At 40.0% G+C, this 26,257-nt stretch overlaps 14 protein-coding genes and 1 non-coding gene across 15 annotated transcripts; 6 read left to right on the forward strand and 9 right to left on the reverse strand.

The window, feature by feature from the left end:
- Window positions 1-114: 114 nt before the first annotated feature.
- PBY1 (putative tubulin tyrosine ligase) lies at window positions 115-2,292 on the reverse strand (the record flags this gene model as incomplete). The annotated part of the gene is made up of 1 exon (XM_447169.1): window positions 115-2,292. One exon carries the CDS (start codon window positions 2,290-2,292, stop codon window positions 115-117), a length of 2,178 nt encoding a protein of 725 aa, XP_447169.1.
- A 260-nt stretch (window positions 2,293-2,552) lies between these two features.
- Window positions 2,553-2,858, forward strand: TIM12 (Tim12p; the record flags this gene model as incomplete). Its single annotated transcript, XM_447170.1, has 1 exon — window positions 2,553-2,858. One exon carries the CDS (start codon window positions 2,553-2,555, stop codon window positions 2,856-2,858), a length of 306 nt encoding a protein of 101 aa, XP_447170.1.
- A 1,035-nt stretch (window positions 2,859-3,893) lies between these two features.
- GVI51_H08437 (non-histone chromosomal protein 6) lies at window positions 3,894-4,175 on the forward strand (the record flags this gene model as incomplete). Its single annotated transcript, XM_002999508.1, has 1 exon — window positions 3,894-4,175. One exon carries the CDS (start codon window positions 3,894-3,896, stop codon window positions 4,173-4,175), a length of 282 nt encoding a protein of 93 aa, XP_002999554.1.
- Window positions 4,176-4,313: 138 nt separating this feature from the next.
- On the reverse strand, window positions 4,314-4,859 carry MAK3 (peptide alpha-N-acetyltransferase MAK3; the record flags this gene model as incomplete). The annotated part of the gene is made up of 1 exon (XM_447171.1): window positions 4,314-4,859. One exon carries the CDS (start codon window positions 4,857-4,859, stop codon window positions 4,314-4,316), a length of 546 nt encoding a protein of 181 aa, XP_447171.1.
- Window positions 4,860-5,048: 189 nt separating this feature from the next.
- ATG11 (autophagy protein ATG11) lies at window positions 5,049-8,381 on the forward strand (the record flags this gene model as incomplete). The annotated part of the gene is made up of 1 exon (XM_447172.1): window positions 5,049-8,381. The coding sequence occupies one exon, from the start codon at window positions 5,049-5,051 to the stop codon at window positions 8,379-8,381; it is 3,333 nt and encodes a 1,110-aa protein (XP_447172.1).
- A 129-nt stretch (window positions 8,382-8,510) lies between these two features.
- TAH18 (NAPDH-dependent diflavin reductase) lies at window positions 8,511-10,376 on the reverse strand (the record flags this gene model as incomplete). Its single annotated transcript, XM_447173.1, has 1 exon — window positions 8,511-10,376. One exon carries the CDS (start codon window positions 10,374-10,376, stop codon window positions 8,511-8,513), a length of 1,866 nt encoding a protein of 621 aa, XP_447173.1.
- A 394-nt stretch (window positions 10,377-10,770) lies between these two features.
- MSF1 (phenylalanine--tRNA ligase) lies at window positions 10,771-12,210 on the reverse strand (the record flags this gene model as incomplete). Its single annotated transcript, XM_447174.1, has 1 exon — window positions 10,771-12,210. The coding sequence occupies one exon, from the start codon at window positions 12,208-12,210 to the stop codon at window positions 10,771-10,773; it is 1,440 nt and encodes a 479-aa protein (XP_447174.1).
- A 298-nt stretch (window positions 12,211-12,508) lies between these two features.
- Window positions 12,509-13,066, reverse strand: MCM16 (Mcm16p; the record flags this gene model as incomplete). Its single annotated transcript, XM_447175.1, has 1 exon — window positions 12,509-13,066. The coding sequence occupies one exon, from the start codon at window positions 13,064-13,066 to the stop codon at window positions 12,509-12,511; it is 558 nt and encodes a 185-aa protein (XP_447175.1).
- A 201-nt stretch (window positions 13,067-13,267) lies between these two features.
- On the reverse strand, window positions 13,268-13,376 carry tL(UAG)3. The gene is made up of 2 exons: window positions 13,339-13,376; window positions 13,268-13,311 (listed from the first exon to the last, which is right to left on the reverse strand). It is a non-coding gene; the product is annotated as a tRNA-Leu (tRNA).
- A 553-nt stretch (window positions 13,377-13,929) lies between these two features.
- On the forward strand, window positions 13,930-15,252 carry THP3 (Thp3p; the record flags this gene model as incomplete). The annotated part of the gene is made up of 1 exon (XM_447176.1): window positions 13,930-15,252. The coding sequence occupies one exon, from the start codon at window positions 13,930-13,932 to the stop codon at window positions 15,250-15,252; it is 1,323 nt and encodes a 440-aa protein (XP_447176.1).
- Window positions 15,253-15,701: 449 nt separating this feature from the next.
- On the reverse strand, window positions 15,702-16,919 carry GVI51_H08613 (PX domain-containing protein; the record flags this gene model as incomplete). The annotated part of the gene is made up of 1 exon (XM_447177.1): window positions 15,702-16,919. The coding sequence occupies one exon, from the start codon at window positions 16,917-16,919 to the stop codon at window positions 15,702-15,704; it is 1,218 nt and encodes a 405-aa protein (XP_447177.1).
- Window positions 16,920-19,057: 2,138 nt separating this feature from the next.
- Window positions 19,058-19,725, reverse strand: RPL43A (60S ribosomal protein eL43; the record flags this gene model as incomplete). The annotated part of the gene is made up of 2 exons (XM_447178.1): window positions 19,058-19,334; window positions 19,724-19,725. Coding segments are annotated over 2 exons (279 nt in total).
- A 1,467-nt stretch (window positions 19,726-21,192) lies between these two features.
- On the reverse strand, window positions 21,193-21,441 carry GVI51_H08657 (uncharacterized protein; the record flags this gene model as incomplete). The annotated part of the gene is made up of 1 exon (XM_447179.1): window positions 21,193-21,441. One exon carries the CDS (start codon window positions 21,439-21,441, stop codon window positions 21,193-21,195), a length of 249 nt encoding a protein of 82 aa, XP_447179.1.
- Window positions 21,442-21,619: 178 nt separating this feature from the next.
- Window positions 21,620-24,817, forward strand: PUF2 (Puf2p; the record flags this gene model as incomplete). The annotated part of the gene is made up of 1 exon (XM_447180.1): window positions 21,620-24,817. One exon carries the CDS (start codon window positions 21,620-21,622, stop codon window positions 24,815-24,817), a length of 3,198 nt encoding a protein of 1,065 aa, XP_447180.1.
- Window positions 24,818-25,373: 556 nt separating this feature from the next.
- On the forward strand, window positions 25,374-25,820 carry CHP1 (ribosome-associated Tef1p biogenesis chaperone CHP1; the record flags this gene model as incomplete). The annotated part of the gene is made up of 1 exon (XM_447181.1): window positions 25,374-25,820. The coding sequence occupies one exon, from the start codon at window positions 25,374-25,376 to the stop codon at window positions 25,818-25,820; it is 447 nt and encodes a 148-aa protein (XP_447181.1).
- Between the last annotated feature and the right edge of the window lie 437 nt (window positions 25,821-26,257).

Here is a 26,257-nt window from a genome sequence, read left to right on the forward strand (position 1 = left end):
ATGATTACCAGAGTATTTGTAGCATTTTATATTTAATTTATTATTATTAAGGAGACTTTGTAGCAGAGCAAATAGGAGGGGCAATCTTGACTAATTCGTGAAATATTTCAATAACTATTCCCATACATTAGAAGTAGTGTCCAATACTTTAGTGAAGTTGGAGATATTCTGGGGTTCTTCAGCTTCTTGGAAGAAAGGAGCAACACATGTTTTAACTACATCATCAAATAGTTCATATATCAATCCTTTCAAATCATTACCAGTTTGTTTAAAATCAGGGTAAGCATTGATTTCTAGAATCTTGACATTAAATGAACTGTCTACCAAGAAATCAAATCCAAAGGTCTCGAAAGCATTTCTTAACGGTTGGAAATTCATTCTATCAACGTTTAAGGCCGCTAAGAAGATATCTTTTGCAATCATATGGATCTGTTCGATAATTTTGCTTTTGTCTTCCCTGCTTATATCAGTCAAGTTACCAAATTCCATAACAGCCAAATCTTTATCCGCATCAGACTGCAAACATGTGTTTGTCAAGTGGCAGCCTAATTTATCCAAGTCGGTTGGAGAGTATTCTTCGCTGTCTAAGGCCGAGAAAGGTTTAGGAGCAAATAATGCCAACATTCTGTCGTACACATATACTTCAAGATCACCTTTGCATGTAATATAGCATCTTATGTGAAACTTCCTGTTCCCCATTGAAGGAAGTAAGAGTGGATCAGCCATGTATTCTTGAATGATGAAGTGTCGTAGCTGTGATATTATAATTTTATTGTCATCGACAGTTTCCTCGTCTATTTCCTCATCGGTATCCTCTTCATCAAACGAGTCAAATACATTCTGTAGATCCTCGATTGTCTTGAACACTCTGATACCTTGAGCTTTGTCACTCATACTTGGTTTAACGATCCACCATCTGTCGTTTTTTTCTAATTCCTGGCGCAATTCCCAATTCTCATCTAGTGCATCATCCAAGAATTCCGCGTAATCTAAATCAATGGTGTATGATTCCATATATGCTTTTTTAAGTATTGATCCCGGATGTTTTGAAACATATCTTTGGATTGTATGCGATAAATAGTGTTTTCTGATGATGGCTTTTCTATAGATGTAAGAGTTAACCAAGTAGTTTTGGGAATCCATGACTCTATCCAGGTCAAAATCTTCATAATCGCCATACTGGAAAACTTTTCCCTTTCCTGATGGGGCTGCATCTAATGTGTCTAGGATAGGAATATGCAAATGTCTCGCTATAGATTGTTGTAAGGGTTCATAGATGTAGCTATTCCTGGGGATGGTCAGCACAGCCACGGATTCGTCATTTGATCTAGTTGTTGAAGATCCCAGGTCGAGTTTACCGACCAGGTCAGGGACCGTATGGAAAGCCGCTCTGAGTGGTGTAACACATATACGCCTCTCCTCGATGATGTCCATGTCGTACTTGACATCTGGGTCACAATGCTTTGAGGGTCTATGGCCTTTGAAATCCGGCATCCACTCAAAAGAGATCATCTTGGACTCGTTACCGTCCTCGATGTCGTTGTTCACAGGTCTGTTGATCTTTGGCCCGTTATAGATCGTAGTCCATCTATTCTCCCAGATAGGTGCGTAGTATGCCTCGGTTTCAGGCCCGATGCTATCGATCAGTGGGACGTTAACACTGTACAGGTCAGCCTGTGTGCTCCAGTTGCCAACCAAGTGCTCGATCACATCGACACTTCTGGCGGAGGCCCTTTCCATCAGTTCATTGGGGACATCCTTGCGGCCATCGAAGAAAGCCCAGGACAGCGCAATGGCCCTGGTGTCATCGCATATGACTGCCTCCATAGCGGCGCCTACGGTACCACTCGAGGTGATGTACGCTGCGGAGGTGTTCCTGCCGACATTAGGGCCCGAGATGACCAGGTCGTACTTGTCCTCGAAGTGGTGCAGGCCGATATTGACGCAGGACGCTGGGGTGCCGTCGAGCAGAATCCACTCAATGGCATCCGCTGGTATGTCCTCGTTGACCTTCTGCTCCGGGAACAGCTCAATGGAGTCCCGCAGCTGTGGCTCGATGTAAGGCCCCCAGTATGAGTCGTCCGTGGAGTCCCGCTTGGAGTACAGGAACTGCAAGGACAGGTGCTTACCGGCTATGTGCGCCTTCCCTATCCACGACTTCTGTACGTGTGGCACACAGACTGTGATCTGCCAGTCTGGTCTGTTCTGCAGTATGTACTGCACAAATGGTCTGATGTATGGCGAGTACTGCGTATTCAGCGGGCCGTCATCGTTGGTAATCAGCACCTTCATCGTTGCGGGTATGTATGTATGTAGCAGTTACACATTTGTATATACAGTTTATAAAGGTTGTTGTCAGCAAAGCGTGAGGCACATCCTCTAGTGCCTCAGTCCCTTAGTATCAATCTCTCAATCTCCCATTCCCCCCCTCCAACCATCGCCCTCATCGCTTCCTGGACAAAAAAATGATCAAGGAAAGATTTTTTAAAAAGTTTTCTTGCAATCTACTAGTTATATACCAAGAGCAAGAGCAAGAGCAAGCCCAAAGAGAAATGTCTATGTGGTTGGACCCGCTTGCGGGACAAGAAGTGTCAGCGGAGCGCATGAAGCTGGCGGAAGTGCAGTTCGAGGCGATGCAGACGACCTTCAACAACATCATGGAGACGTGCAGGAAGAAGTGCATACCGCGGGATGAAGGGTTCAGCGAGTCGGACCTCACCAAGGGCGAGATGACATGCGTGGACAGGTGTGTCGCCAAGATGCACTACAGCAACCGTGTGATCGGCGCGTACGTACAGACCCAGCGCTTCTCGCCAGAGAGACAACTGCCGCACTACGAGAAGTTCTACCCCAAATAGCATCACCTCTCCCCCTCCCCCTCTTAATCTTAATCGGATCGACACACTGAACTTTACGCAGAACGTGGAGTTTCCAGCATACAGGGCGGCTATCCATGGTGGAGGGACAGTTGGTTTCACTGCATTGGACTCGCTACCGCCCTCGCTACCGCCCTATCCCCTCCAAGAGGAAGAACGTCCCATTTCCATTCCCACCCCTTCCTCTGCTTCCCTTCCCTTCCCCTCTCCCCCCCAAAAAACCACTCTACTTTGAACAGTTGAGCATTTCGAGAAAAAGCAAGATTCCAGCCACGATCAAAGCATGAGAGAAAACCCTGTACATATTAATTACACAACGCAAGGACACCCACACATCACTGCAAATCCCCTCCAAGAGGGAAAAAGCCCGTTCTCAGCATTTCACACCTGTTCTCGGTGGGTCATTTCCATCACAAGAGATTCACTCCCTTCCCCCGGGCTTGTGTGCACACGTTTCTGAGTGGGCCCCCCAAGATAGACCAGCGCACTCTCGCAAAACGCAATTTTTTCTTTGCTAGCTCTCTACACGTACATAGTGCTCTTAATAAGATAATCCTCTTTTGCATATCGCGTACCCTGCGAGTATCTCTCACAGAACACTCAGCAGCTCCCTATTTTCCCGATCCCCTCTTTATCGAGGTGTACTTGTACCCACTGTACTTGTACCACTGTGATGGTTTACTGTGTTAGTACCACACATTGTTCTACAACAACTGTAGCACACACTGTACTACAACAGCACATTGTGCACAGCAGCTCACACAACAACACATCCCAAACAAATTTTTCGTTTTCTTAGTGCTACACCTCCCATATATAAGCTCTCTCTATTATGGGCATCCACATAGTAAAGTTCTCTCTACCTCTTAACCCAATTTTTTTTTGCAAATGCTATTTTATCTTTTTATACGTTATTAAAGAAGTTCCCTTTTTGCTATTATACCTTTTTCTCTCTCCCTTTCTCAACACAGATTCTAAAACCCACAAAAAATACAAATCCCATACACCACATAACAAATGTCTGAGACAAGAGCCCCAAGAAGAAAGACCACCAGAAGAAAGAAGGACCCAAACGCCCCTAAGCGTGCGCTCAGCGCTTACATGTTCTTCGCCAACGAGAACAGAGACATCGTGCGTTCGGAGAACCCCGACGTGACGTTCGGTCAGATCGGTAGATTGTTGGGTGAGAGATGGAAGGCGCTAACCGCCGAGGACAAGCAGCCTTACGAGGCCAAGGCCGAGGCCGACAAGAAGAGATACGAGTCTGAAAAGGAACTGTATAACGCCACCCGCGCTTAAGAACTACTTTGTAACTCCATTACAGAGAGTAAGAGAGAACCAAAAAAAAAACTAAAACAAGCAAATTAATATATACATTATCATATTCTTTTCACTTCTTTTTACTAATTGTTTTATTAACAAATATATAATTTTGTATCACTGATTTAAAAATGTTGTGCGTATGCAGCTGCGTTCAGTTAGCGGCAAGATAAGCTTGTACGCGTCACCCTCGTTCAGGTAGTACCGGAACATCCGCTTCATGCGGATGAACCCCATGCCTTCATACAGGTTTAGCGCCGCAACGTTGCTCACCTCCGTCTCCAGCATCACTTCGTCGCACTGCATCTCCGCCATCTTCTCCAACGTGATCTGCACCAGCCGCTTCGCGATCCCGTGTCCGCGGTATGCGCTCGCCACCGCCAGCATACCGATGTAGCCGCGCAACCGGCTGCTGCGGTGCATCTCGCTCTTGCACACTATACACCCAATCGGCACTGCACCTGCAATACCATCTTCTCCATTCCCGTCCTGGCCGACTGCATCAGCATCGAACGCCAGGAATGTCAGATCTGGCCACTGGTTCAGGAAGTAACGGTACACATATATGGAGTACGGCTCAGAGAGATCGGCGTCTATAAGCCTCTTCAGCTGCTCGAAGTGCGCCAGGTTGCCTATGTCCAGGGGCCGGTACACTATCTTCATCCTCGCCCTCAATATGCTTTGGAGGGGTGGGGTGTCTGCCATTATCTTTCCATTCCTCTTTTTTTTCAACTCCGCGTATGGGGGAGAAGGGATAAAGAGATGAGCCTTATAAGAGATGAGCATTTTTGAGAGATGAACTTGATTTTTTTGAACTAGAGCTGATCTCTGCCATACCATCGCGCTGACACAATGGAGTACAGGTGTCTGGACTGCACCACAGGCGACACAATAGCCGTCGACCTCAAGGTCTTTCTGGACCTCAAGGAATTCAAGTCCTACCTGTCTAACAAGTGGGGTGTGCCCCGCGCTCAAATCCTGCTGCTGTACCCGTTCGGCATAAAGCTTAAGGACTCAAACTTCAGGCACGCCAGTGACCTCGAGTCTCCCGAGATTTACGTCTACGACAGAAGACTGTTCTCCCTGACCAACGAACCGCACACCGGCGCCGATGCCCATGCCGATTCCGATGCTGATGCTGATGCTGATACTGCAGATGTGGAACAGCAGGCAGCCCAGCTGCTCGACAGCTTGCTCGAGCAGAGAAGACACCCGCAGCTGCAGGACGACCTGATAAGACCCATACCGTCGCCGCTGGAGGACCTGAAGATAGCAGACGGCATCTCACACAGAACTGCAGTGAGCATGCTCACTACGAACCTCGGCTGGCTTAGCGCCCTCGAGATAGACGTAAACTACTACAGCTCCATATCTGATAAATGCAAAGAGGACACCCAGAGCCTCGCGCGGTGTCTGGGAACCTGCGAACAGTACTTGGGCCTCTACTGCTATGACGTAGAGCGGCTATACAATTCCAACGTCGTGTTTCTGGATCAACTGCATGAGAATAGCCTCCAGTCGAGATGGAAGGAATGCTACAAGAATACTCTGACAAAACTAGCAGGACTCAATGGCTACTTAAGCCAGTATGTGGATGAGGCAAAACAAATAGAAAAAGAAGTGACACTGAAATCTCTTGATGGAAAAGTGAACTCGAAGTTGAAACAGATTAAAAAAGAGCTGGACTCCTACGCTGATCAACGGAAATCGATTCAAAATGAAATAGAAAACTTGAAGAACATCAAGGATATGAAAAATGATGATAACGAATTGCATGAAATGCAGAAGAGCTTTGACTCTATAGCTGACACCGTGAGAAAAGCAAGTAGAGATATCCTCGACAAAGATGATGCCCTGTTTACTGATGAATATATCACTCAGGAGGTTGTACCAGTCATGATAGATATACAGAAAAAGGTCAAAACCCTGTTGACAGTATCTCAGGCCTTGTACGAGAATATGCATGAACTACTGACTCATAAGAGAAACTTTCAGATTCAGATCATAGTAAAACTAGGACAAATTGCCTGGATTCAGTTACAAATATCTGAACTAAAACAATACCTTTTAAATGACTGCAATGCAGACCTGACCTTATACAAGGACTTAGAAGTCGAATTTGCTCAAATCGAGGATTATCCGTTGATATATGGGCTATATTTGGTGGAAAAATATAGAAGACAGGTCTGGAAATGCGGAATGGCTAAGAATATGATTTCGATATCAAATGATATAAAAGAACGTTCAGCGGCCGAACTCACAACGAGAAAAAACTGGTATAAGAACTTTGGGGAGCTGTCCAAACCATTTAATGAAGATTTAACAAAATATAACGACCTTGATGAAATATCAAAATTGATGAATTCAGATTCACAATTCTTGAAAGAAAAATTCATTCAAGATTTGCGCAATGAACAGCGTAAACTAGAAGATGTGATAAAGAGCTTTATAAAAAATATGCATGATTTAGGTTTGTCAAAGGAAACTACTCAAGTTTTGGAGCAATCTTTCAAGGAGGCGTCAAATTCTAATATCTGCTCTCAGATAGATGTTACTTATGATCACCGCAGAATTAACAACGAAAATGACCTCATAAAAAGGTACAAAATTAGAATTAGAAAACTTGAATCGCTGCTACATGAACAAGGATATTCAAGTATTTCGAAGTGGCCATCTGGTGTTCTCAACCATACAGACAGGCCAAATTACTTTGCAGATAACGTTTCTCCCGCTGGTAGGAGTTTACTAGTTTCGTCATCAGCGCTGTTGGGTTTGGAACCTTCGGCGTCTTTGAAAACAGACGCAGAAATGTTTGACTTGAAGAAGGAGATCGGTGATCTGTCAGAAAAAGTGACTGCTCTCGAAAAAGATAACAAACTAAAGACGGATCAATTGAAGATTACCCATTCCAAGCTCATAGATATAGAGGTTGAGAAGGCAGCCTTTCGAGAGACATTGAACCATCTGAATAAAGAATTAGCGAGGCTCACGGTAAATGAGGAAGATCAAACTAACCTTTTGAAAGAGGAAAGGCTGAGGTTTAAGAAAGAAATGACTAGTGTGACTGTAGTCAATCAAAACTTAATGAACAACTTAGATGCTCTGCAAAAGACCTTTGAAGATGTGGAACTAGAAAATGCTCACTTAAAATCAAAACTGAAAGAATTGCAGCAAAGACAGGACCAATTAATTGAAGATAGTGCAAATGAAAAACTTGAAATAAAAAGCAAATACGAAAAACTTATCAAGGAAAAGGATGAAAATATGGGGCAGGCATTTGCTGTCACAAACAAAGCTATTTCTGGAGAACAAAACAAAACGGAAAGCGATATTATACATTCAAGTCCTTATCCTGAAGCCATATTACATTTGAGAACTGAGCTTTTTGATATCTTTTCTACCAACATTTATATTTTAGAGAACATTGGACTTTTACTCACAGAGACAAGTGCAGGCAAATTTGAAATCAAGAGGGTGAAGGGTCTGAAGAAGGGATTGAGTCAAAGTTTGTTAGACGAGAGTGCACAGATCTCACCTATTGACGGTGTTATCAACAGTGTAGTCTATAAAAATATTAGGGCACAGTATGAACAATTACCAAATGATAACAATATTTCCAACTGTGAGTTATTTATATCTTCTGTTAAAAAGATTTATGAAAATAAATTATTCGAAAGCGCTGTGATAAATCGTTTCAAAGATATAGAGACATTAGCAAAGCGATTGACAAAGGAAAATAAGTCTAAAAGGATTCTTATTGACTTATACCAAAATGAGCGATTAGCGGTTAAGGATTTTCGTGTTAATGATTTAGCACTATTTTTACCAACAAAGGAAGCGTTATCAGAAACTAAGTCTTTGAGCTCTTCTATGGCATCATCATTTTCATCAGTTGATCTATCCACACCTATCAGCGGAGCCAATAACAATATTACTGCATCTCGGAAAAGTTTGCATAAGCCGAATGTGAAGCATCCATGGGCTGCTTTCACTGCATTTAACGAATCTTCAAGATATTTCTTAAAGGATGAGAACATGGTAACTGATAATAAAGAATGGTTCATAGGAAAAATAACTGATATTCAACGACAAGTCGTTGAAAATATTAGCACAAACAACCCTTTTAAGCTTCCAAAAGATACCGTATGGTATCTTATTAGTGCGGAAATGATATCAATTGATTGAAGTCAATAGTTTGATTAAATGAACTCTCGATACAGAAATTATTAAATATATTCTTACTTATTAGTATATTATATGCTTTTCTTCTTCTTTAATAAATCAATGCATAATAATCCATAGCATAACAAATATTCACCATGTTTCCTGGATATATCTATATTCCTTCTCCATGCTTCTTAAATACTCCTTTGCGCTTGCATCATCTTTGAAGCCACCCCATTTTTTCAACATTTCAAGCAGAGTTAGTCGTATTTGAATAGGCATCTTACCAGACGCCCCACATAAAAAGAAAATACCCTTTCTTTCCACTAAAAGATTGGTAACCTCTTCTCCAAATTTCCAGAGCACATCTTGAACATATTTGGTATCTGGAGAATTCTCTCGGTCTCGAGAAAAAACTGGATAGAATTTGATTAAACCTTGATTAGCCATATCTTCTAATTCCTTCCCATGTAGGTAGTCTTTATCCTTGAAACGACAACCAAAATATAAAGACATCTCTGGAGAAACTTTAGATCTTACTGCAGATAATAGTGGTGCCAAACCTACTCCAGGGCCAACCATGACAAATGGGTTTGAACGGTACTCCTCTTTAATTAAATCATTTTGTTGAATTTTGTATCTTATTTTATCACCGACTTTTAGCTTTGAAATGAAATCAGTACAAACACCAGTTCTGATTTTTCTTAGTATAGTTTTGTACTTCACAATTGCAACGGTTAATTCTATATTATTGCAATTAGCCGTGCTTGAGATTGAGTATAATCTGGGCTTAATTGGCGGAAAAAAGTCCAAAAGATACTCCAATGGTAGGCGAATTGACAAGAAATCCTCCATAACCTCTAGTATCGATCTTCTAGGTCTGTTACAGTAATCGTATAGCTCTTGCATATCTTCATCAGTGGCAAATTCGTATAGTTTTTGCCGCTGATCCTTCATCTGTTCTTCTCCCCTCTCCATTCTAGTAACATCTGTGGCAAATGTCCAGATCTTCAGGAAAAAACTACTCCTTGGAATGCTCATAAAATCACAATGATATTTCAACAAGTTTCGCAGAGTTAAAGGCTGGACTACACCCCCATCTAGCAAATGTGTTGGTATACCATTAGTGAATGATAGTGGTTTGTCGGCAAGAGGAATCCATTGTGGTTGGCATTCAAGCATACGTTCAACAGATTGGTCTGTATTGTATGAATATAAAGCTACAGTATCACCGGGCTTATATTTAATATCATCACAAGATTCAAATGTGAATTGTCTAACATCTTGGAAATGATCTTTTGCTGTTATTCTTTTGTTTAGTGTTATAGTACCAGTTTTGATCAATTTATCACCAACAAAAGTAGTTGGACCTCCGGAAAAAGATTGTTGATCATGTGGATCATCAATCCTGAGATAGGTTATAGGTTCTAGGTATAATTCTTTGTCAATCTCTTCTCTCTGTATGATCTCATTACCAACTTTTCTGGTAGGAAACCTATCCATCAGGTAGGTAATGATTCTTTTTTCAAATTCAAAATATACTGATTCAATCCCTAATCCAGTGCCTTTATTACTTCCTGCCATAGATTGTTCATCGGCTTCCATACGATCAAATATCTCTTTGGCACCTAGTTGATTGACCATACGATTATGAATAATCCTTAAAGCATAATTGAATTTGGGGTAAGAACTATCACCTAATCCTAGAAATGCAGTCTTGATGTGATTTAGGAAGTCGGCAGGTAGCTTCTTCTTCTTTAAGAATGTCCATAGGGTATTTTTTTGATCACCTGTCACAGTTTCATAGACATTTCTTGGTAGTTCACCCTGTCCAGTTGTTGAGCATACAATAAATAAGTAGCGGCATCTTAAGATATCTTCCCTTTTATAATCTGCTAATGATGAGAATGTATGCTTAAAGTGAAGTCTATTGAGCTTATGCGAAAGAATAGCTGCAAAATCCTGAGCGTTTCCTGTTTCGGAGCCATATAGGACGGCTATCTTACTAGATGACATGAGTAAACCTTTTATCACTCAATTCTTGAATATCGTAAACGTTTTAGAACCTTGTCTCGCTCGTTGTGGTTTTTGACCTTTGGAACGTAGACCAATTTGGATGCTGATTTATATAGTCATCGCTAGCTCATCACTGAAATTTGTCATTTTTTTCAGCAAAATGAGATTACTAAGCTACAGTTGTAGTAATAAACTGTGAAATGAGCATAAGTTTTCTATGGATATCAATTAAGAAGGTGTAAGAGATTACTTCATTTCTTCAAATTTTATATATGTACATGTTTAATTTATTTACAGCGAATATGTTTTTGAAATATTCAGCACTTCGCATTTAATCAAAAAGTTATGATCGAAAGTAATAATGTCTAAAAGACTCGTTCATCATTGAAGGCATCTATCTTAATTCCACTTGGAACAAACGTATCAATTCTTCCTCGACTTTACTTTGCAATTTATTTACCTCGGCATTCGTTAAGTTCCTATCCATGGATTGGTAGTTTATTCTGTAGCACAATGACCTCTTTTTGCTTTTTGGATGTGTGAAATCGTCAATTAATTTCACACTTTCCACTAAATCGCCAGCGATATTTCTAACTATTTCCATCAAGTCATTTTCCTGAAGTTGAACTTCATTTTTTAATTTTTCAGGCAACCAGAAGGCGATATCTCTGTAGGAACCTGGATATTTGGAATAGGATGTAAAGGTTGTTATCTTGCCCTCCTTAAATTGATTATGGAACCTTTCATCTTTTGTCCATAGCAATCTAATATCAGGGATTTCGAACAGCAGCATAGCTATTCTATCTAGGCCAAGACCGAAAGCCCATGCAATTGTACTATCTGGTTTGTTACCGGAATTTATCAAAACTTGTTGTTGGACTAGGCCACAACCACATAATTCTAACCAATCACCTTCCCACCAGACTTCAATCTCCCAGGATGGTGCCGTCCAAGGAAAATAGGCTGTTATCCATCTTACTTTCAGTTCTTTTGGAATAGAAGGGTCATTAGCACCTTTTAAGGCTTTCATACTTTCAATTTTCTTATGGAAGACTTCTGAGACAACTATTTCAATTGACCTTTTCAGATGTTGGGAAACGAGATCGACCTCTAAGTCTGTCATATATTCTTGCTTTGGATTTACCTCTCTTGCAGTATTATCCTCGACAATCATATTGGTTTTTTCATTTCTTAATATGTCTTCTAATTCCCTGATATCAGTCTTTAGTTTTTTTATATGGGGAGCACTCTCACTAATATCATAAGTGCCATCAGATTTGATACTCCTGTTCCAAACTCTAGCACCTTCCATTTGATGGAAAGCTGGGTAGTGAGTTTTATCAATCTCATCTCTACGATACACATCTGCAGTTATTAAAAAGCCATCATTATTGTATTTAGGTATATTTTTGAAACACTCAAGTTCATGGGCTGAAGTATGAGTTCTTAATAGCGTATCTTTGTTAATATAATAAGTGTCAGATTTCGACCGGCCTGGATGATCCTTAGGGAACCCTAGTGAATCGAAGTTCTCGAACACAGATACTACTGGTTTAAATTCATCATACGCAGTATATGCTTTTTTACCGTCATTAAGCTTACCCTCAATTAGTTTCCGTAGTATACCAATAGGATGATTCGGCTTTAAATGCAATGATCTGTCTGTTAAGTCAATGATAGAGGGAGTAATATTGGTCATTTCCTCATCTGTATCATATGTTTTACCATTGATCTCGACGGTCTGACGAATTGAAGAGTATAAGCGAATATGTTTGTGAATTGCATTTCTGACAACTCTCAAGGGAGTCAATCGTACCACAATGTTGCTTCCCATTACTTTCCCGCCTAAAATATCTATCCTTTATTGTTTGTGGCTCAATGATTTATTTGTAGCGATATTCGAACTATATTCATGAGATTCTATCACAATTGGTTATCGACCTGGCTATCAGCAATTATATGTTCGTTTTGAAGTCTAGGCATTTGAATCACCCCCCCCCCCCCCGTCTATAGTGGGATTTTTGTCACTTTTGAGATGACTTGATGGACTATTAACAAGATATACTAAAGCTGCGCTAAAGTTACATCCATTGATTTATGGTTATACAATATTATATTGTGGTCATCTAAACTTATAATACTACTCCAGAGCCTGAGTAAACTTGGAGTGCTACGAGCAATTCACGCAATGTCTCGTTTTCTCTTTCAAGCTGTTCCTGTTCGGCTGTCTTGGCTGGTTTTGCAGGTGCATCTAATCCTTGATCACCGTATAGTTTATCTAGTTCTTGTAATTCTTCTCGAAGTTTCATGAATTTCTTCTGCTCATCGAAAATCTTTGTAGAAACATCAAGTCTTGCGTTGATTATTTGCATGCATTCAGTCTCTGTGCTATAATGTCTCTCCATTAGTGAGTTTAATCTCTCAGCTACTAAGTCTTCCAATGATCGCTCCCCGTCTTTGTCCAGTTGATTTACCCTTTGTAGTGTCCTTAATATGGCAGCACTTTCTTCGAGGCCGCACTGCATCTGTCGCCTCACTTTCATAAGATTTTCCTGTTCATCTTTGATAATAACTTTATGGTTGCTATTCGAACGCTCCAGATGTAGCTCATCCAGTACTCGCAGCAATTGTGTGTATAGATCTACATGTTCTCGCTCAAGCGCACATACACGCTCCCATTTATCCTCCATTCTTCTTCAATGCTTTGCCTCAATAGTTATTTTCTCTTGTTTACGTGTTTTCGAATCAATACACAGCAGGTATTAAGTTAAAAAAGGTATACTCAGCGTTATGTGCCGATTGCCCCCCAGGATATGTGGTAGAATGAAACAAGTATTTTTAACCTGGCAGTATTATTATAATATGTGCTTTCGTTACCCAAAAAAAATTAATGAGAGATAAGGGATTCGAACCCTTGCATCCGAAGATATCAGAGAATTTAAGCTTTAAGTGTTTCAACTCACCTAAATCTGACGCCTTAAACCACTCGGCCAACCTCCCATATTAAATGATCTGATGTGCAACACCAAACTGTTTCTACTTATAGGTAGTATAACTTTTTGGTTTGTGAGCGATTATTGTATTTTAGATCAGTGAAAGGTTACAAGTATGGCATGGGGTCTAAATAACTGAGATACTGATTATCATTTTCTATACTTTTATGTTGCCCATTTTAATTTTTTGTCTGTTCTCTTTTTTTGCTTCTTCCTTGCGCTTACTTTTTATTACATGCGCAATTGGTGAAGCGCTTTAATGAGAAGGTGGGAGCTATTAATCCAGTTTGGGATAAATAATATATATAAACTGCAGCTCATTGGTAAACGGAAACCATCGGTTGTATAAAGTAGTTTCATGAGCCGGAGAGTGGTGTTTTAGTACCTCTGATATTGTCACATGATGTACCTCGTTGACTTGCTTTTGGAAGCATTGAAAAATTGGTGGTTCAGGTCAAATCCTCATCACTTTCGCATTTTATCGATGAGGTTAGTTATATCAGACATTAATATTCCAATTCATTAGTCAAACATAGCAACAGTAACACATTGTGGAACCGATGTCGTATAATCAAGTAACACCAATAGCGTTGGGGCAGCGTTCAAAGCGGAAGATAGTGCCTAAGGCTGAACCTAAGGATGACAAAAAGATTGAGGTACAAGCTAACAAGGGCAAGAATGTTTTGAAGAAGCCACCTGTGGCAAATACTAATTCTGTTGTGAATCCAGCAGTGAGTGTATTTCCCCAACCTAACAAGGTAAGACCTTCTCGGATAGCACAAAAGGGACCTACGAAACAAAATAATACCAATGGTAGTAATCGAACCAACAAGAAGCTTAAGAGTAATGAGGGCAAAGTACGACATCCGAATAACAATAGAACTAATTCATCTGGCGGTTTATCAGAGACAGAAAGGAGGAGGAAAAGAGCAGAAAGGTTTTCAAAGGCGAACAATACGATATCCAAGAATGAATTGGAGCATGAGGATAATTTTTCAGACTTGAACTCTATTGGTACTAAATCTCATATCTTCAATAAAGATCAGAGAATTGTAGGTAGGTGTCAAAAGCTGGAAAAGTCCTACTTAAGACTGACATCCGAGCCCAATCCTGAAATGATACGACCACCTGAAGTTTTAGAAAAGGCGCTAGAAATGTTAATGGAGAAATACAAAAATAAGGAGGTCAATTATACATATTTGTGTGATCAGTTTAAATCTATCAGGCAAGATCTCCGAGTACAGATGATTGAAGATTCTTTCACAATGACAGTTTATCAAGAGCATGCGAGAATTGCATTAGAAAATGATGATCTTGGAGAGTTTAATCAGTGTCAGAGTCGTTTGATGGTTTTATATGACAACACAACAATAAAGAGGACTCATAGGGAAGAATTTACAGTATATTTAATCCTTTACTATGTCTTAATGCAAGATTATTCTGCAATAGATGCTCTGAAGTTGGAATTGATCAGAGAAAGAGGTAGATCTATTAAGAATGCAGGTATTGCTCTTGCGTTTGAAATAGCTGAAACCAGACTGGTCGGAAATTATCACAAGTTCATGAAATTATGCGCATCTTTGAAGGGTTTGGGCCAAAAGCTGATCAAGGCATTTATGGATCAGGAGATATTGAAAACATTGGTCACTATCTGCAGGAGTTATAACCAAGTGAATCTGGTGTTTCTAACAAAAGAACTCGAGTTCGAAACTGCTGATGAAACCATTCAATACTTAAAACGTAAAAATCTTGGCAATTACATTGTAACAAAAAATCTAAACATGCCAAATGAATTTAAATATTTAGACACGAAGGCCTGCAGGATAGAAGTTATCCAGGCTTATGCCAAATTGAAAAAGGTTGATATCAAAGGACAAAAATAGTCTTGTTAGTTTGCATCTTGTCTTGTTTTTATTTTGAAGGATTTGAAAAAGTATAATTATTAGTGGCACGTTTAGGATACAGAATATCCTTTTATTACAATAGCATTTGGTCTTATAAAGAATATTTTCAATTTATTAAATATTATGTATAAATATAATTATTTTTATATCTATTACACAAATAGAGCACAATTTTGGATTTTGTACATTATTATTACAATCGCTCAATGCGCTTCAGGTATAGGTGTAATCTCTATTGTTGAAATTAAGACTAAAGTCAGCATAGGGCATGACCTTCTTATCAGGAGCATTGTGCATATAGTACAGTTCAATTGGTTTTTTTTTTTTGAGTTATGTTAGTGTAGGATTTCCCCGTGTTCATTAAATCATGTCAAATAGATCATTATCTTTAGCCAACATATATTAATGTAGCAACACATGTTGTGCACTTAGTCAACTAACGATACATCTATTGCTAGCCGCCTAATATCGTTCAACTTTGCAAGAATCATACGATACATTATCTCGTCAGTCAACTCTACAATGTACCAACCTTCAAGTTTAGCCGTCATTTTTAGTGATGTTCTGTCCTTCAATGCTCTGATTTTTGATCTGAGCAAGGCGTGCAACTTATCCAGATTATCAATTTCACTCTTGGTACATTTAAGAGCGTAGTAATCTCCTTGGAATAGTATCTTAATCTTAATTTGTTGGTTGGCACTTGAAGGTTCTATGTCGTTGACCCAGTTAGTGAACGTGTCCTGTAGATGTAGTGGAGACTTTATGTCATAGATGACATCAATCAGATACGTCAAGTAAGTGTTGAACATTTGGAGTCTGTCAAGTTTAGTCGATTCGTCGACCTTTTCTTGTGCATAATTAGATGATGGCGCAGGAATGTTTGGAAGAGACATGTTTTCCTTCAATCCAGCCATGAGCTTTGTGTGCAGCTTATAAAATGCACTGTAATAGATATGCTTCACCTTTGTGTTACCTTCGGAGTCTTGAATCCTCACAGTATATTCTAGCCTATTATCCTTGAGTTCAATTGATTCCACTTCACATTTGGTTATGAGTTTAACTGCAAGGAAACTATCCTGTTTGGACCTCGGACTCTCTATACTCAGTGAGGTTTTCCTAGAGTAAGACGCCTTGCTAAAGGTTTTTGATACAATTGTTGATGGCGAAGTTGGGGGTGTCAAGTCGATAAGAGATGTGTTCCATTTTGCAGCATGGGGTTTTGCCGATAAGGTACAGTTCAGCTGTTTTTCTTCCTCAAGGTAAGAAGCTGGGACTAATCCGCATACCAGTTCATTTATGGGTTTCACATACCACATGCCATCGCCCATATCGCTAATCTTCTGAACCAACGAACCCTTTGTGACATGCAAATAATGGTCGATCAGTGGTGTACCATTAGAGTCTCGGAGTTCATTGGGATCCAAATGGGTAATATCAGAAGATGTCTCGGTTGGGTTGTACGTCTGCTTGACATTGTAGAACTTGTAGTTCAGAGAGGCACTCCTGTGCAGAGTGTTCCAAGACGCTACAGAGTTGTCATGTTTCATAGGAGGTGAGATGTTCAGCTGCCTTTGTCTGTCCCTGATAGACCTTTTCTTGGTTAAAGTGGGACTGGTATCCTCTTTCTGCAAAACGAATATTGCCATTTATTAGACAGTTCTGTATTAATATCAGTGTGATACCTGGTGTTTTGTTCTGGTGTTGAGCTTGCTAGCAATAAATTCAGCTATACCTAAGGGCCAAAGTTATTTTCAGTAATTGTTCTGTTCTGTGATAAGGGAAGCCTATTATCCAGTTTGTTTTATATATGTTACAGTTCAGTGTCTGAATACCAATAAAAAAGAATGGTTAAGTCAGATACAGCACAAGAATTACAAAGTTCTCAAGCTTCTTGTCCTTGTGTACATGTCCATGCTTCACTAGATGACCACTGACCTGTAACATCCCAAGTAAACTACGTGGTTTCATAACAGCTAGGCTTGTCCATGTTACGGACCCTATACAAAGGGTCCTCTTGGCGAGTCTATTTTGCATTGTGACCCAGTTGTCGGATCACAAACTACACTACTACAAGCTACACCGAAGACTACTAGGACACCCACCAATTTGTAGAGAAGATCAAATCAAAACAAAGGCAGGAAAGAAAAAGACACGTCTGCTTCTATTTACATATTACCATATTGGGCCACAATAGCAACAGCATCCCAAAAGTTTGGGAACAAAGAAAATGGCTTCGAGAAGCCCTAGGGCTGCCACTGGTGGATTTAAGGCACAACAGAGATCAGCGTAGGGGTTTTGTCAAAAGAACGAAAAACCAAATTTTTCAGTTGCGACTTCGAAAATAAAGGGAAGGCAAGACTACTTAAGTTTGAATCTTTTGTACGGAGGTTTTACACGGACCGAAGAGAGAAGGGGAGCAACCAAATTCCTTATTGTTACAGAAAAATGCAGTGGGACATAGCAGGATAAAGAAATCGAAGGATCCTTTCCATGATTTCTATTGATCGATGTAGTGCTACAGAGAACACGACGTACAAGCGTTGCTGATTACAAATATTTTGAAGATCAGAACACAGGAAAGCGGTATGGCCTGTGCAGGTGATTTATGGGCGTGTCAGATTAAGTCTACAGTCTACACAATTTAACGTAGGGCAGCGGCGGATCCACTACTTTCGACTCTCCAACATAATCTATTATGCGGTGGTTTGCACCCTTTTCTGTGCAAATCCAATGATAAGATTGGGTTTACACGTATATACCCTTTTTGGGAAAATACGTATTTCATATCATATTGGGTTTGTCTGCGGGCGTACAGGTTGATACAAGCATGGGTACACAAAGTGTAGTGTTTATTATGTTTAGATAATGTTCTTATTTGAGCACACATAGACTAGGGCGAAAGCTTAATAGAGGGCAGCAATCTTGGAAGATGATCTGCCGTTCTATTATTCATTCAGCTATACGGGTTTGCGTTTTGTTTACATACACAAGTTGAAGAATTTTGTCCTTGTTGCTTTTGTCAGAATGGAGAAAGGCGGATATAGCATTCAACAACATAAAATTCTTTCTACGATGTGACATTTTTTTTTTATCGTGATTGCAATCGAAATATTCAGTAACCCGATAGAAACGTATTGATGTTCTCCAAAACAAAACTTCTAAGAATTCTTGGCCCTCCTATTTCTGATAAGCGATTTGGATGCCCATGTGGAATTTTTGGGAAGGCAAATCACATACAAATGGCACACTACATTCTTGGTCCATGGCGGTTGGACTATATGTCCTTTGTTGAAATCTAAAAATAACTTGCAATCTTTAATATCCTAATGGATTTACCGCAAGACGCTGTTGTGATTATAAAGAATTTTTATCTTTTTATTGGGACGACAACTAGATATTTTTATTTTTACTTACTTCAACTATCAAAATTAGATAAGCTTACTACCTTTTGTAAACTAAACGTTAAATATAGATTTCAATTACTCGGGTTGGGACATCCCGCAAAGAAACGTACCTAGTTATGATACAAGTGACACGTCCTTTAATACGTGATATGTATATCCTTTGCTATCAATATATGTCCTTAGATGGCACTAATATCGGGGCAAAGTAGTGTATTGTAGCTGTAAAGGCGGCAGTAGTCAAAAGATCCTGGCTAATATACGTATAAGTACTATATTATATTGTAGTTGTATTTTTCTTGTTTGTATGTGAAGAATAAAAGAAATATTTGATGGGTTTATTTTTGTTATGTTAATTAAATTATAGATGACAAAATGAATGCTTAAGCTTCAACCATATCTCTCAATCTTCTGATGGTAGATCTGACAGTGGCAGCGGCGGCAGTGGAGACAGTGTAAGCACCACCAGCGACGGTCTTCTTACAGGAGTGACAAGACCAGATACCAGCAGCACCTCTTCTGACGGTCTTCTTACCACAGAAGGAACAGTCGTATCTAGCGTGTTGTTGGACTTCCAACTTCTTGACTTGTCTTCTCAAAGAAGAACCGTAACGGACACCGTACTTACCAGTGATACCAACCTTCTTTGTTCTCTTAGCCCTGTTTAAATTCTCAACAATACCTCTTTGCTTTACATGAAATAGATGAAATGGATATTAACTCGTAGTGGAAGATGGGTTCGGTAGGGGTAGGGAATCACAAAATACCATATTCACAGGCACTTTAACTTTTATCTATCTTTCTCTATCTCTCTCTTTCTCTTTTTCTAATAGTCACACAATTTCTACTTCTCTCTTACTATCACTATTCCTAATCAGATTCGTATTATTCCAGTTTCATTCTACCCGAGTATCCAATTTCAAACATCAAAAGACAAAATGGGGTTGTATTATGTTCATGTTAGTAAAACAGCTCAAATCATTTTTAAAGAAAGGACAGGACGGGCCATTATAACCCTCCCATCGCTCATAGTGTATAGTTTAACGTACATTTTTTGTTTATGTTGTTCCTTGGTTGTATATTATGAGAATACAGGTAACAATATAACAAGCTATTTCAATATATATCAAATATAGTTTCAATGGAAAAGAATTGGTGAAAAAAAAAATTTCAGTGTGTGAGTGGTGGTTTTACCACACTAACAAATTGACCTGCGACGAAAGTGCTTTCGCTGGAAAAAATTTTTTTTTTTTTTCAAAATTTTTCACTTCCTTCGTAGGATAGTACCGAATCCACGTCATATCGTATTTGATTGTCCACCCACAAGCAACTCCTCGTGCACGTCAGCAACTGGTTGGTCCTCATACAGTGGTATTCACTACGGGATGGTCAGTGGGATGGCTGCCATCCTTCGTGTCTCGGTGCGGCCAGAACTGGCATTACCGGATTTTTTTCTCTCTGCTAGATCGATCACGTGTTGCGTATAATGCCTGGCGTATCTAGTAAGTGCATAGCATTGCCGGTATTGTACTGCAGTTGTTTTGAGAGTTACAGAGTTACCCGGTTTATCTGATGTAGGTGGCCCAAATACAGAAATGGAAGCTAACCCAAAACGGCAATACCAACGAGTTGTTTTTGGAGAAGCTGTCCCTCAGAAATAAATGTTGAATTTTTTGGTAAGGAGGTAATTTTCAAGATGTTTGGGTGTTGTCAAATGCAGTCACAAATATACTTGACCACGTATTCCAGTACTAGGTGTTACGTAAGAGGTGCTCCAGTTATTGGGGAACAGTGAGTCGTTTCTTGCGCTGCTTCTAACGGATCATTTTTTCTCCCCCGCTCCCCTGCCCCTTCTCACTAATGATCTCTGCCCAGCGTTGCACCTAAGCAACAAGCTCAGAACGGAAAATAGGGGATTTCCCCCCGTGCGTTTCTTCACAAAGTCTTGTGCGAGTGGAGATATTTCTCGATAGGGGAGAGATGGGGGGGGGAACTCTCGGTCACAGAAGAAGCACCGCAGAAGGACCCGGAGTTTCCGAATGAGGTAATCAGAATAGCAATTCTTCGCGGAACCCGAAACAAGGGATTACCACTTTAGTAAAAGACATTCACTCCCCCCCAGGTTGTACCGCCACTTGTGTGCACAGGCTTCGAAAGAGGCATTTTTTTGTTTTGTCTTTGTTTATTTCACGATAGTTTTCCTCTGAGGAACAAGGCCCTCCACGCTAATGGAGCCACTCCTAGTACAGGGACAGCCCCTTTTCTTCCCACACCCAAGAAAGCACCAGCGTATCCCTATTCCCTATTCCCTTCCCTATTCCCTCTTCTATCGTCACACAAGCGAGGAAGAAATCGAAAGAACCCGAAGAGTCCTTTGAACACAACGCAAAACCCAAAGCGTAGCGGTATTCGATTCACCCGATGCTCACCGGGATGTTCACTGGATGTTCACTGAGATGTTCACTGAGAAACACCTGTGCAAATAAATACTGCTCCCACTGAAAAGGGAACCCCTAAATCAATCAGAGCTCTCTGCGGAAATGGCTCTCCTCAATCCCCAAAGTCTGAACGCAGCGCGGAGAGTACTGCCGAAATCGGTCCCTCTGCGCAGATTCTCACAGCTATTGTGCTTGTATTTGTATTTGTGCTTGTGCTTGTGCTTGTGACTAGTGGGCAGTAGTGGGCCCCTGCTTTTATTCAGCGCGTACATCCTCTCAGATACACCTGTACACACCCGCTGATCTTCGGAGATTGCTTTTCCTCTCATATATAAGGCATGGGGGATTCTTGGCCTTCCTTTCTTTCCCACAACTACTCGGCGGCTATTTATACTCGATCTCTTTTTGGAAGCTGGATGCTTTTAAGAGTTAATACTTGAAATACAATAACTATAGCCCTTTCCCCCTCCCATTTCCGAACTATAAAAACTACATGTTTTGCATATTATGGACGGCAATGATATACATAACCCCAGGAACGACAGTCGTAACGACCGCATCGACCGCAACGAACGCAACGAACGCAGCGAGAGTGGAGATGATCTAGATGAGTCTAAGAGAATATCGTACAGGTCAAAGAAAGAGCGGTTTGCATCGACGCTGAACAGTATCCTGCCTTCGATCAGTGCCAAGTTCCACAGCCGTAAGAACGTCAATACTAGCAGTGACGCCCCTACAGATGTCACGGAGAGCACAGGTGTGGACTACGATAAGTCAAAGGACAGGTATTTCATGAGCGACGGAACTAGCGTCTCCGACTACAGAACCGCGTTCAGCAGCGGATACCAGCAAGGAAGCCTTTACCAGGGCAACAACTATGACACGATGAGCAACTCGAGCAAGGACCTTAATTACACTCCGATCACATACGCGTCTATGGAAACTTCCCCTAACTACTTGAACAGTCAGCAAATACAACACCCAGGCTCTTCCGGAATGCCACTTATTTCACCACAGTTGCAGGGACATGTGAACTCAATGAGCTTGCCACAGAATAGCAATAGCCTAAACTTGAAGATTGGTAATATGAGTGCCATGACTAACAACAACTTGCCTATTCCTGCCCAGCCAAATAACGTCTGGCAGTCTATGAACAGCAACTCAACCCCTATCAGTTTACCACAATCTGTACCCGATCCATTTGAACACAGTAATCCTCCCGTGTCGGGACTAAACAACACTGCAAGCTTGGTAAATTCTGGGTTTGATCGAGAGAGAGCTCACTCCTTCGGAAGTTTTCAAAATGGTTCTTCCCATTACGGCTCCGATATGTCTTTGCATTACTCACTGAACAATAATACCGCATCTGGATACCCAGCACTAAATGCCGCTACTCAGAATATACCAGCTGTTACCACATCCACAAATGTCACAACTAGTGTGCCACAAATGCAACAACAGGAGCAGTTGACACCAGTGGTTGCCGATGACGTCGATCCAGCCCTAATTAGCTGGGTTTCCACTAATATCAATATTCCTGCATCAAACCAAACTGGATTCTTGCTACCAACCAATACGTTATGTATATCTAACGTATTTCCCTTGCAGACACCAGGAGAATACGGTAACAATAACTTGAGCCACCCAATAAACTTGACAAGTACATTATTAGCATCCCTATGTTCACAGTACGGTAAAGTCTTATCTTCCAGAACTTTAAGACACTTAAATATTGCATTGGTAGAGTTCGAAACTGTTGATAGTGCTATAACTGCGCTGGAGTCTTTACAAGGTAAAGAACTCTCTCTGTTGGGATTCCCATGCTCAGCAGCTTTCGCAAAGATCCTATCTGTAAGTGATGGTGTCGGCTTAGGTGAACATACGCTAAGTGTCAAGGAGAACTCAACGAGAAAGCCGCTACTGCACGAGGTTTTTCTCAATACAGCTTTATACCAAGGTAGCAATTCAACATTCACTCTGCAATCAAACCTTCAACCACCAGTGGTCATTTCACAACCTTCCAAGGAAAATATTTCAACGAAGAACGCTTCTAACGTTCACTTATCATCTGCTGATAACGATCCTTGTCCTTTCAAGTTGCCTCCCGCCATTCTAGCAGACAAACTGGATGACTTCCAAGATATAATCAAAAAGTTTAACATAAAGTATGACGTGGACATAGTGAACCACATGCTTAACAATTCATTGCAAAAGGGACCCAATGCTTGTGATGTTAATAATTTTGGACCAATACCACAACAGAGTGTGCATAGACAGTTCGATGCGCCAAAACTAAGGGAATTGAGGAAGGCTTTCGATTCTAACTCTTTGTCTCAAGTGGAAATGGAGCAATTAGCCATCGCCATGCTGGATGAACTACCTGAGCTATGCTTGGATTATTCAGGTAATACGATCATTCAGAAGCTTTATGATAACTGCTCTCCGATCATTGTGGACCTGATGCTGAGGGAATCTCACAAGTACCTGACATCAATGGGTATACACAAGAATGGTACGTGGGTCAGTCAAAAAATTATAAAAGTAGTGAAGACCCCAAGACAGATGGACTTCATAACAAAAGGTATTCAGGATTACTGCACTGCTTTGTTCAACGACCAATATGGTAACTATGTTATCCAAGGCGTGCTAACCTTCGGATTCCCCTGGAATAGCTTCATTTTTGAGAATATAATGTCGAATTTCTGGGTAATCGTAGATAACAAGTTCGGTGTGCGTGCTGTTAGAGCTTGTCTAGAAGCCAATGGGCATATGTCAAAGGAGCAAGAACTTTTGCTTTGTTCAATGATCATTCTATATTCTGAATACTTGTCAACTAGCAACACGGGTACCTTGTTGGTAACATGGTACTTGGACTCCTGCACTTTTGAAGAAAAATATGCAATGATCATTTCAAGCTTAATTCCACATATCGTTGAACTTTGCAGTCACAGGTTGGGCTCTTTAACAGTACTGAAACTTTTGAACTTGAGGATAGATCAATGTGTAAAAGACTCGATCTTGACTGCTATATTTGGTGACTTGAATGACAACAAGCCATCAGAAAATCTGATCGAAATATTAAAGGACAACCACAATGGTGGCTCTTTCCTATACAAGATAATTTCTTCCAGGTTCTTAGAGTCAGAAAGGAAGTCACATTTAGTTGAAAAGATCAAGATAGTACTGTTAAACTCTAATTTAGCCCATCAAAATAAGCGTCTCATTGAAGAAGTTGGTTTAACTTCAACTGGCAACGGAAACGGCATGAGCCAACCAATTAGGCACCGAAAGACAATATCATATAGCCACAGTCATGAAAGTGCCAGACAATCGCGGGATCACACAATGCCAAATAGAGTTTCATATCCCAAATCTATTGTTTCAGCAGGCTCTTATCTCTCACCTAATGGTATTACCGGTATCGGGCACAATGAGAACATAAGTCCAGATATGGCATTATATCTAGCCAACAGTAGTCCTAACTTATTGTACGGATCTCGAAATTCGCAGACGTACCAGCAGGTACCAGAATTGCAGGACTTAAGTCTTCAATTGGAAGGTATGAAGATTCATAATGACCAAAATTATTTTGGCCAGATACAATCGCATACATACGATACAACTGGTATGCCTGGTCATGATTTACTTGCCAACAGGCTCGACCATGATGAGAGTGGTTATAATATGAGCTATAACTACAGGTAGGATCACTTGGAATTCATATGACAGTGTCTGAGAAATATTGCTGAATTTTTGCGCTGTATCATCGCCCAATTTTTAAAATGGAACTCTTTTCAACCTGCATCTCTATTTTGCAAAGGGATCATTTATTTTTTATCTTTACAAGATATTTTACGTCACTATTTCATATTCACAACACTAATAACTAATTCTTCTTAATAGCCTTATGTTTAATAATTAATACATGTTTTTAACTCAATTTCATCTTTATGTAGCAAACTGTACACATATATTTGCAAGCAAATTATGGTTTTGAAACTGCTAATTGATATATGCAACAAATATAATGAACTAAAATCAAGCATTTAATTTTCAAATGATATACTGTACCTCCGATGCAATCAGAATATACGATGAAATTTTCATAAAATTCTGACTGGCGATGAGCTTCAGACAAAACATCGCAATGGTATATTAGAAACATAATTAATAGTTTGAACCCGTTATTTAGCTTCATTCGTTATTTTGTTTATTAGCAGCAAAATAACAAGGAAGCTCAGAACTATCTGTCACATATACAATGTCTTTGAACACATTTGATCCAAATACTGCTGAAAACTCTGAAGATATTGAGAAGCAATTTGCCGTTGTGGCAGTCGAGCAAGCTGAAACTTATTGGAAGCTTATCACATCTATTCCAGGCTCTAAACTACGTCTTACAAAGTTGGATGATGAAATATATGAACTTTTTATGGAAAGATTCCCAGAATATAAAGATATTGAAAGATTAAGAAAGTTTGACGAAGAAGAACTAAAGAACAAAGTTGCTAAGGAGAGGTGGAGACAATTTGCAAACTATTTCGAAAAGAAGGTCGAGGACTTCAACTTTGGTACACTTTTGAGAACAGACGCCAATGCTGAGTATGGCCAATTTACTACCTGCTTCGTTGTCCGTATTCAATTTTATGCCTTTGAAATTGCAAGAAACAGACATGGTTTGAACGACTGGGCTGTTGGTCACCAATAAATGTGATATGCATGATATCTCAACCGATACTGCTGCTTTATAAAAAGTTGCTCCTCTACTTAGTAGATTTAATGATATACAGTATTAGCATACCCAATTTTTAACCAATATCAAACGTCATGGAACATCAAGCTTTAATAATAGAACTGTTGATTTCTAAACCGTATGTGAAATCGACTGTTTTTATCCTTGTGATAAATTAGATATTAAAAATTATTAATCTTATTTATAGTTTAGCTTTAAAGGGATAATAATAGAATATATGAATTATAACTTAAGGTATCTCAGCAATGACTATTATATAAATCAAACAGTGTGATCTTATTAAATATAGTTTGAGATATTCAGTAGGATACCATCGAAATATTTTTATATGATAACCTAATAAAAAAAATGTAACATTATAATAAATATGTGATATCTACTCTATGGAATAG

Source organism: Nakaseomyces glabratus, chromosome H, assembly GCF_010111755.1.
Source record: "Nakaseomyces glabratus chromosome H, complete sequence".
Taxonomy (NCBI): Eukaryota; Fungi; Ascomycota; class Saccharomycetes; order Saccharomycetales; family Saccharomycetaceae; genus Nakaseomyces; species Nakaseomyces glabratus.